General features: G+C 39.0%; 1 protein-coding gene across 1 annotated transcript; it reads right to left on the bottom strand.

Moving 5' to 3' along the window:
- Window positions 1–7,655: 7,655 nt before the first annotated feature.
- Window positions 7,656–10,988, bottom strand: LOC139944055 (uncharacterized). The gene has a single exon (XM_071941005.1). The coding sequence runs from the start codon at window positions 10,009–10,011 to the stop codon at window positions 8,908–8,910; it is 1,104 nt and encodes a 367-aa protein (XP_071797106.1). The 5' UTR covers window positions 10,012–10,988; the 3' UTR covers window positions 7,656–8,907.
- Window positions 10,989–11,254: the final 266 nt, after the last annotated feature.

Raw genomic sequence — 11,254 nt, 5'->3', positions numbered from 1 at the left:
TTAGCTTTTTTTTTTACCTAGGTGCTTCCAAAATTTTCTTTGAGTTTCTGTACACCATAATTCATTTTCAAAGCATTATTTCCCATAGTTGCTCTTTCACAAAAACAAGAAAAGAGATTGATGCTTTAAAAACGGAGTTTGATTCCATAAAATTGTTAAAGGCACTGGATACCTGTGGTAATTTTAAGACCAGTATTCTCACATGGTGTATCCCAGCATATGCATCCAATACACATCTGTGAAAATTTGGACTCAAATTGGTCATCGAAGTTGCAAGAGAATAATGAGAGAATAATGAAAGAGCACAATTATTTTTTGAGCAATATTTTGGCGTGCTAAAGCAAATTTCTGGTGTTTAACAACCTTATGGAACTAAAGGCAGTGGACACTTTTGGTAACTCCTCAATATAATTTCTAGAACAAAACCTTACTTGGTAACGAGTAATGTGGAGAGGTTGATGGTATAAAACAACGTGAGAAAAAGTTCTGTCTGAAGTGACGTATAGTTTACGAGAAAGAAGTAATTTTCCACGTACTTGATTTCGAGACCTCAGAATTAGATTTCGGGGTCTCTTAAATAACGGCAGTGGACACTATTGGTAATGACTCAAAATAATTTTGTGCATAAAAACTTACTTGGTTACAAGTAATGGAGAGCTGTTGATAGTATAAAACATTGTGAGAAACGGCTCCCTCTGAAGTAACGTAGTTTTCGAGAAAGAAGTAACTTTCCACGAATTTGATTTCAAGACCTCAGGTTTAGAACTTGAGGTCTCGAAATCAATCATCTGAAAGCACACAACTTCAAGTGACAAGGGTGTTTTTTCTTTCATTATTATCTCGCAACTTCGACGACCGATTGAGCTCAAATTTTCACAGGTTTGTTATTTTATGCATATTATGTTGAGATACACCAACTGTGATGACTCCTCTTTGACAATTACCGATAGTGTCCAGTGTCTTTAAACATGCCACTAAAATGCTGAGAATTGTTCTGCTCAGAAAAACAACCAACGGGATATTAGCCACAAAATTACACATTTGAGGCATGGTGTTTACTATTTTGTGGCAACTGTTAGCATAATTTGATTGTCCTTGGGCCCTAACATCGAAATTAGCAAAGTATTAAATGATTGGCTTAAAAGCATCTATAAAAGCACACAACTTTGTGTGACTAGGGTTTTTTTTCCCCCCTTTCATAGTCTACTATTTAAACTCCGTTTGTTAAAAGGCACTGACACTATTGTTTTTTACTTAAAACAACAGTGTGAAATGGGGAGCTGTTGATAAAACATTGTGACAAAAAACCGTATGGTCTTTTTAGAAAGTGGCAATTTCTCACTCGTGCCGTTTATTAGGCGTCTGAAAGAGCGAGAGCACAACAAGGGTGGTTTTTCTTTCATTATTCTCTTGCAACCTCGATGACTTATACTGAGTTCTAGTTTTCACATTGTTATTTTAATTGTGAAAAAGCAAAAAACGAGGTGTTATAGTTAGAAAATGAAAAAGAGAACAGAAACAAAACTCAGAGACACCTTTATATTTTTTTTGCTGTATGTCAACTTGAAGGTTAATATTATGCCCTTTTATGATTTCTGGTAGTCACTTACAATAGCATTTTAATAGCTCTTCAATCTCATTCTGCAATAATATTCCCAAAATAAGCAGCTCAATCATTATTTTATTCAAGTCCTTCTCAATTTTATCATTTTACGTCAGACGTAAACTTTCCAAGATGCCATGATATTGTTCCCGGGTGATCTCCTGGTTATAAACATCACAAACTGAATCAGAACATCAGTAGAAAACAAACTCACAAGAACTATCCACGCAAACACATCCCGTCTTGAGCTAAACGCAGTCGTCATGGGGCGTGGCTTTCGTAAGCGGAGATGTTAAACAACGCGGGCAGCCCCTTCTCGGTAACAATGGGTTATTTTAGGCGCCAGCCTCTTATCATAGCTAGTGATGCAACTGTTCTTCTTTGTAAGTGAAACTGGATATTACTCAGTGCGATGCATGAGGCCTACTGTCTTGTGTCATGGAGGAAGTAGGAAGAATTTCTTCCTCTATGCTTGTGCATAGTATGATGATAAACAGTTGATTTAAAGGTACAAACACTAATGGTAATTACTCAATATAATTTTCAGCATAAAAACATACTTGGTATTGATAACGAGTAATGGAGCTGTTGATAGTATAAAACATTGTGAGAAACGGCTCCCTCTAACGTAGTTTTTGAGAAAGTTATAATTCTCAGTAAAATATTGACTTCGAGACCTCATGCGTGAGTTCTCGAAATCAAGCATCTGAAAGCACACAATTTCGTGTGACAAGGGTGTTTTTTTCTTCCATTATTATCTCGGAACTTCGACGGCCAATTGAGTTCAAATTTTCACAGGTTTGTTATTTTGTGCATATGTTGAGATACACCAAGTGAGAAGACTAGTCTTTGACAATTACTAAAGGTTTCCCGTGTCTTTAAAGATATAGGCTGTGGAAAGTAGTGTCAAAGCAAATATTACATACACTGTACAAATCAACAGTATATGCAGATTTCAGTCTGAAGGGCAATTGAGTTTCTGAGATGCAAACAACCAAACACAATTTATGTTAAATGGTTTTTTTTTTAGAGATTTTGCTCGATTTCAAAATGTTTGTTTTGTGTGTGTGTGTGTGTTTGTTTTGGGTGTGTTTTCTTTTCTCGTATTGCTGTGAATCAGCCAGAAGCATGTCTTAAAGATAATTTCAATGCCTTTCAAATAAAAGGCCTACCTTTTTTTAATTTTTTTTTTTATTTAAATAAACTAGTGAAGACATTTAATTGTGGCGACTAGTATAGCACCAGTGACGCTTCCAACCCTGATCTAGTGTCATGAATGCCTTCACTTGCCAATGAAACCCATTTTGTAGTATAAGTACGGATTTAATTAAAGTTTTTTTTTTTTTAAACCGTGCAGAAGGGCAGCGTAGTTAAAACTGACTAAATATATAACAATCGCTAACTGGTTGATAGATAATTACTTCTTTTTTTAATCAAATAGATATTTTTTAATAATCTTTTCGTACCAATTAGGACAGCTCTCTTTAATTAGAGGGTGACTGGTTACAATTAGATCTTTATGGGACAGGAACGTTGTTGTATGAGGACCGCAAAGCAAAGAATCACAAAGCTGCCGAACCGAAACCTTAAATGGGCTTTGTACTTTTTTTTGTAGGACACAAAATACAATGTCTAAATGGTTTGAAGCTGATGACTGTAGAAAGCTTCCATTAAAATATTAGTTACTGCGAGTTGTTGTAGTTTTTGAGAAATGAGTAAAACAAGCCACGGAAATAATTTTTCGTCTCAGGAGACGAACATTATTTTTCATGATAAAACGTATTTTCGTGACACTGTTTTACTCATTTCTCAAAAACTTTGCACCATTTTGAGTACCGTGTCGAGTGTGGTCTGCGTTTCTTGCGCACAGTGAACTTTGACATGCGCTTTTGCATGGTGCTTCAAAATATTATTTGTGTGCAACAAACAGAAGGAAATTCCTTCTTGACATTTTTCTCTCCGTCGGAAATAAATCTGCCATCTGCCAAGGAAAAAAAAACAACTTAGAAGGGAAAGACAAGCACAGTTATCGTACCCTTTTATGCTCGGATGCTGATCGTCTATAAATAGTTGGGCGTAAACTTGGGAATGTGAATGTCCATCGACATTAGTCTTTTGTCACTTTAACAATAAACCTTCTTTTGGTTGTTAAAAAGTAAGACCTTTTTGAGTATGTTTGTGTAGCCATTTTGGACAAATTAAATCCACCTTAAACATATCAAGACTCTCTTTGTTCAGATGGTTTTTATTTGGAAACAACTCAACAACAGGGGGTGGGTCGGAAATCCCATAAAGCGATGTGAGCTACAAGTATTTTGTATTTTTGAAGTTCTTCCCTAATTTGTGTTTTTATAGAAGTTGATGATGATGCTGATTCACCTCATTTGTATGGCGCAATATACGTGTAACTATTTCAAAAACATTCCCACATTAAAGTTAGCATTTAATTGTCTGAATGGAGATTCAGCGAAGCTTTGAAGTGGTCCAGGGTTGTCAATTTCGCGAAGAAATGATGGGAGGGAGTTCCACAGGCGAGGAGCAATAGAGGAAAATGTTGGAGAAACACCTTGTGTAACTGTAACATCTTTTCGTATTTTTTTTATTGATTGCCGATGACATTTATAGAGGCAACTTTAGCCGCGGGTTTATTTAAGAGGACCATGGCCATTCTGGCATGTCCATTCTCTAATTGCCAATTATATATAATAAGGGTGCACCCCACCAAAGGAGAAAACAGAGCGTCGTGCTCATTAATATTTTGTAGGCCCTGAAAATATTCTATATTAGACAGATTTGAGAGCCCCCAGAAAGTGTTTCAGTGCAAAAAATACTGCCCAATTGTGACCTGGGGGTTGTTGACTTCCAGCTTGAGGTATTTTGGATGGCATAGGCCCTGAAATAAATGGTCCTATTTGCTGAGAGGTGAAGGGAAATTTTTCAAGATTGATGCATGCTCGGACGTTTTGAAAACTAGACCTGTGAAGGGGTGTTTTTACTTGGAGGGAGAATAACTCGACGGGCCCATGCAGGGACTCCCCACATAAAATTGAGCAGAGAATAAAAGTTCAAGAGTCAACCAATAATTTTCCCTTTCAAGTTAAAAGCTGTGAGACTTTTAAGTATTTTTCGTGTATTTTTTGAATATTTAGCATTTTGCACTGTGTGCTATGGGAAATTATTTGGTGGGGTTTCTATTTCAGGACAGTAGGCCTATACTTCGTTTTTGGAACGGCAAGGGTGCATAAGCATTTTTGCATTGATAGGGCACCCTATGAGGAAATTGTCTGGATCATTTGAAGGGCACGAAGGCATTGGTTGCTATGAGTGGGGCATGAATGTACTTCTGAGGGCACGAAGGCATTGGTTGCTATGGGTGGGGCATGAATGTACTTTTAAGGGCACGAAGGCATTGGTTGCTATGGGTGGGGCATGAATGTACTTTTAAGGGCACGAAGGCATTGGTTGCTATGAGTGGGGCATGAATGTACTTCTAAGGGCACGGAGGCATTGGTTGCTATGAGTGGGGCATGAATGTACTTCTGAGGGCACGAAGGCATTGGTTGCTATGGGTGGGACATGAATGTACTTTTAAGGGCACGAAGGCATTGGTTGCTATGGGTGGGGCATGAATGTACTTCTAAGGGCACGAAGGCATTGGTTGCTATGGGCGGGGCATGAGTGTACTTCTAAGGGCACGAAGGCATTGGTTGCTATGAGTGGGGCATGAATGTACCCTCTCCATGTTGTAGTGCACTCTGACAAATAATAATTATCTAAATTAAGACTGCCCTCTAGGGTCTGGTAACAGAAACAACCCACCTGCCTCGTGTCCCAAAATCACGAACACGAAACCCATCGCGCCCCTCTTGTATACATATACCCGAACCCCAAATCACAAAGTACCACAAACAAAACAAAATACCTTTATCATCGTTACAACAACGCAGCAACCACTTGCCAAAATGTTTATTGACAAGTCAAAAGTCTCAGCTCACATGTTGAGTCCGAGCGCAAATACTCGTGTGGGGGATTTAAACTTTTTGTAAATTTACTCTTTGTATTTAATTTGCCTTTCTTGTTTAACACTCGAGAAGGATGGATAAGTCTGGTCCTTTTTTTAGCGTGATGAGAATAGTATTACTTTATATATCTAGCATACAGTGGAACACGACCAACCTGTGATACGGGTTTGTTTGCCGTCATCATTATTATTTAATCAACACATAGGCTGAGATAGCGACGCTCTGATGTTTTATTAAAAACTGAAACCGTCGATTCCAGTCCGCGGTTTGTGTTGTTACGTAAACGATGTGAATTAATTATCCGTGAAGCATTGTCATTGTGTCTACGTGTCAGCGGGACAATAGCTAGACTGGTGAATTGAATCAGGCCTAAAGCACAACCTTCAAAAACGAAGTAGGCAGTATTGTTGCTTTTGTTATTATAAATAATGAAACTGATGAGAGCAAAGAAATGTGGCCTGACGTTTCGACCCCCTGAGTCTTTCTTGAAAACTGTCCTTTTTAGCCTTCGAGAAAGACGCTGCAAAGGTTCAACACGTCACAGGCCCCTAACTTTTTTTTTTAAATAGACACTTTTGGTTTATAAGCAGTCTGCAACAAATTATGCCCTATTAAACTAATATGCCTGTGATATTGTTTTCACATGACTCGGGGAAGTACTGAGTATACAGTGCTAACACACATCAACCAAAATTAATATTCTTTATCCCCGATGCAAATTTAACATCTCTTAAATTATGCCCTGTTTCTATTTTCTCGAAACTGACAAGGTAATTTGTGGTTTTCATTTTAAGACAATCATTTAATACTTTGCTAATTTCGATGTTAGGGCCCAAGGACAATCAAATTATGCTAACAGTTACCACAAAATAGTAAATACCATGCCTGAAATGTGTAATTTTTGTGGCTGTTATCCCGTTGGTTATTTTTCTGAGCAGAACAATTCTCAGCATTTTAGTGGCATTTTTAAAGGCAGTGGACACTATTGGTAATTGTCAAAGACTAGCCTTCACAGTTGGTGTATCTCAACATATGCATAATAACAAACCTGTGAAAATTTGAGCTCAATCGGTCTTCGAACTTGCGAGATAATAATGAAAGGAAAAAACACCCTTGTCACACGAAGTTGTGTGCGTTTAGATGGTTGATTTCGAGACCTCAAGTTCTAAATCTGAAGTCTCGAAATCAAATTCGTGGAAAATTACTTCTTTCTTGAAAACTATGGCACTTCAGAGGGAGCCGTTTCTCACAATGTTTTATACCATCAAACTCCCCCCATTACTCGTCACCGAGAAAGGTTTTATGCTAAAAAAATATTTTGAGTAATTACCAAAAGTGTCCACTGCCTTTAATGGGGAGTAACTACAACTGTGAACTGAATAAGAGATAATAAATTAGCACCATTGACGCAAACCGCTGTGGATTGGAATCGACGTCTTTCAACTCAATGAAGTAACTTATAAGAACCAGTAATCATGTGGCCTACCTTTCACATCCAAAATACTGGCCAAAATATATATGCCTAAACAAGTTTAATTGTAAATGGTGTTTGAAGCTTTGCATGGTGTGAAGAATATGAAGTATACTTGCGGGTACAACCCTGAGTTACTTTGAGGGAGTGGTGGCTATGAAAAAAAGCTGGTGTGGAGATTCTCCTGAAGACGAGCAGAGTATACTGTTCGAAACGTCAAAACCACACCAGGTAATTTTTAGAGCCAACACTCCCTCAAAGAGATACTATACCCGCAAGTTTACTATTTAGTACTTCTTAAAGGCAGTGGACATTATTGGTAATTACTCAAAATAGTTATTAGCATAAAACCTTACTTGGTGACGAGTAATTGGGAGAGGTTGATAGTATTAATCATTGTGAGAAACGGCTCCCTTCGAAGTGAATTAGTTTTCGAGAAAGATTTTTATGAATTTGATTTCGAGACCTCAGATTTAGAGTTTTAGGTCTCGAAATCAAATATCTGAAAGCACACAACTTCGTGTGACAAGGGTGTTTTTTTCTTTCATCATAATCTCGCAACTTCGATGACCGATTGAGCTCAAATTTTCACAGATTATTTATTTTATGCATATATTGAGAAGATATATTGGGAAGATATATTAGCAAGACTGGTCTTTGCCAAATACCAATAGAGTCCAGTGTCCTTAAGTTTAATTGTGTTCAAAGGCTATGTATTAAATGCGATTTGTTGGATTCGGATTCAGTTATAACGTTCTAACAACATCCGACAGGCTTGGATTAAAGTTATCTAATAAAACTATTATTTACTATCTTGCTTTACATTTTATTTATTAATTTGGTGAACAATCCTCCCTTGAAAGGTTGTGTAAATAAGCATATGAAAGCCCACAACTTGTGTGACAAGGATGTTTTTCTTCCATAATTTATCTCGCAACTTTGACGACCAATTGAGTTCAATTTTCACAGGTTTATTATTTTATATATAGTTGAGATACACCAAGTGAAAAGACAGGTCTTTGACAGTTACCAAAGGTGTCCGGTGTCTTTAAAAAGATGAGCTCTCAAATATTCCTTGACTGAGTCTAGATGTTTGTTATACAAAAAATGTAAAATAAAACGGTTATTTTTGGATAATTTACCAATTTAATTTAATCTTTTTCTATCCAATTACACGGAAAATTCAAACAAATTGCACGGTGTTTGTTTTTGTTGTTTGAGAAATTCATGTTTATTTTTTAGAAAAGCTTTCAGATTTTTTTTAAATTATTGTCCAGTCCATTCATACGAGAAGTTTACTGGCAACTAGTTACTGACAGTTTTCTATGTTTTTAAAAAACAAAATTGAATCATGAATGTAAAAAATAAATAAAGGAACTGCACTGCAAATAAAAATACACTTATTTGCTCGTTGGCGTTTAGACCAGACTTCGGAAATTTTGATGTCGAATTTTAAAATAAAATGAAACAAAAAGTGCCGGTCAAATTGTGTCACTCTTTAAAACGGAAACATTTTCGTGTCTAACAACAAGTTTTTAACTCGTTATGAAATAAATAAGTATTTAATTTACTCAAATGGGATATTCCTTGTGGTAAAAATGAGTGCAAAAGTGGTTGCAGGATGAGGAAATCTTTCTTTGAAAAATGCCGAAATTTGACAATTTTAAAACGGCAAGTGTTCAAAAGACACTCAAAGCATGCGTGTATAACTAGACTTTCTCGTCTAATTAAAGAAGGGTTGCGACAATTTCTTTTGCCTCTCATTTTCCAGTGTTTTATAATCCAAAATTTTAGTTTAACTTAAAAATCAATCAGTCAGAGTCTATGTTAAATTGATTTGCTTTCCTTAATCGTTTCTCTGACACAAGTTTCTTAGCAGCAATCACGCCACCAGCTATACTCGATATATCTCTAGACTCCTGCCAAGCAAGATGAGGTGCGAGGGTATGTTGCAACCTCAAGAACCTATCGTCTTCAAGAGGGTCATTGTCACAACCTCTGGTGGCCGAACTCCTCTTTCGCCTCCGATGGTGCCCTCGCATCTTCCTGCCGCGCTGTGTGGGGAGTCTCGGGCACTCTTTGATTTGAATTCTCGGCAGAGCCTCCGAGATAAACGTCGGCGACGGTCCGGTGAGGTGTACCTCTCTAAACGGAACGGTCTCTGCTCGGTGATGGGGTTTCCTTCTAGCAGAGGTCACTCCCTCATCAGTTGTGAGGACCTCATGGTTAGCCAAGTCCGCTTCAGCGTCGGATGTTATGAGTACCGAGGGAAGTCGAATACCCTCGGCAGAGGTCGTGGGTTTGTCTAAGGTTTTTGTTTTCTGCAGAGAAGGCAGTGAAATATTTCCCTGTCTGCCCTCTCCGACCCTCGAACCAGAAGCAACTCCGTTGTTGCTTTTCACGGCACGCACTCCCCTAGTGATGTCAGGGAGAGAATCCGCTCCGTCTGAATGTTTCTCCTTAATTTCCGGTAAACCCACATTCTTGTTCTCACCTTGTTCACCCTCAAGGTTGGTTTCTTCACCTTCTTCCTCGATGTCCCGCGACTCCTCATGGTCACCCTTCTTTCTCGCCAAAGAATTGAGGCTGTTCGCCCTCCTTGAGTGTTCCCTAACCCACGTACTCTGCCTATGTTCCATTCTGTTTATAAACGTCTTCTTCTGGTGAGTGATAAAAGTAGCCGTTTTCTTCCTTGCATTGTGGATGTCTGAGAGCCTCATATCCAATAGTCGCTCCTGGCTCGTGTTGTCGTTCAGGAGTATCCGCCCGACGTGGCTCTTGCCCGGTAGGTTCTGTCGAAGCGCCGTGCTCTCAGCCGTACGCTCGGCCCGTCCGGCGAAGATGGTCACAAGATTGCCGGCAAAACTTGGACGCTTGTCGACATGGACTGTCTTCGACATCGAGGCCTTCATCATGGTAAAATAATCTCTCAAAAGTTAGGTCTCAAATTGTCAAACCAATCCTGCTTGTCGGGTAGCCGTTGTTGCACCCTACCCTTGCTGCCGGACCATTGTCGCTAATAGGCCACTACCCGTTATATTCGTTTTACGCACAATACTTGATTAACAAATCATGCTCACGATCGTGTTGAAGATTGAAATATAACCCACTATCACGGCGATAAACTATCACAATATTGTGTGAAAAGGGTCCTTGATGTCGTGACTCCACTACAAACTGTTTACTCGATGTTGACGTTCACTCAAATATAACCGAGGTTGAAAACTATGATTCCTCGCTTGGAAACACTTCATGGCTCTACACAAAGAGCAAAGACCAGATGAGCAGCGAGAGTGAAGATGTTTAGGCCCCTATGCCCACCAGATACTCCCCCATCCGTGTGGCATGCGGCCCACCTCCATGGTTAAACATTCACAGGAAACCACTTGGCATGACAACGAATGGAAAGTAGTCACCTCCCGCAGTGGATCTTTGGAGTCAATCTGCTCGATTGTGTACACAGTCTATTGTTATTCTGTTTGCAAACACTGGGGAAAATCATCTGCCTTGCTGCGTGTGGTATGCAGCAAACCGTGTGGTTCACAATCGGGTTGCATGTTCTCCATGTTCTAACGCAGGTGTGAAACACCAATGGCTACTCAATGACGAGAAGGACCATCCCCCCGGTCTTGAAAATCGGCTCTTTCTTTTCTAATGGGGGTGAAGAGTTTGAAGAGACAGTGGTCTTGTTGCCCCTTCACTTATCCTTTCTTTCCACCACGGCCAAATGAATGAGCAATCTGTGAAGCCTGCTGGTAGCCCACTCTTGCCTGGGTGTCAGTGCGTGCTTGCACCCTGGGGGTAGGCCTACTCTCGCATACCTTTCATAGTGTTGATGGAACTTTTGACGCGTGACAAGGAAAAATTGATTTGTGTCTGTCTGCAGTGACACCAAATCGATGAAAAACAACAATGTCCCGAGTTGCGACCGTCGTTTGTTTTTTAAGTGAAAAAAAAAATTGCTGACAGAAAACTTTAGCATTGCAGTGCCATGAAGTTAGCAACGAGGAAATAAAACAATAATTACTCACTTTTGTAACTTGCACTGATGCCTCAAACAATGACAAACACTAATTTAATTTGCCGTTAAGATTGTTTTCTTCTCTCTAAATGTTAAAGAGTAAAAAACCACTCTTTACATTTCGAGCTGTCCTCCAT

The sequence above is a fragment of the Asterias amurensis genome, chromosome 11 (assembly GCF_032118995.1).
Source record: "Asterias amurensis chromosome 11, ASM3211899v1".
In the NCBI taxonomy this organism is placed as follows: domain Eukaryota; kingdom Metazoa; phylum Echinodermata; class Asteroidea; order Forcipulatida; family Asteriidae; genus Asterias; species Asterias amurensis.
Note: the sequence above shows the minus strand (reverse complement) of the source record. Positions and strands in the feature narration are given on the sequence as shown.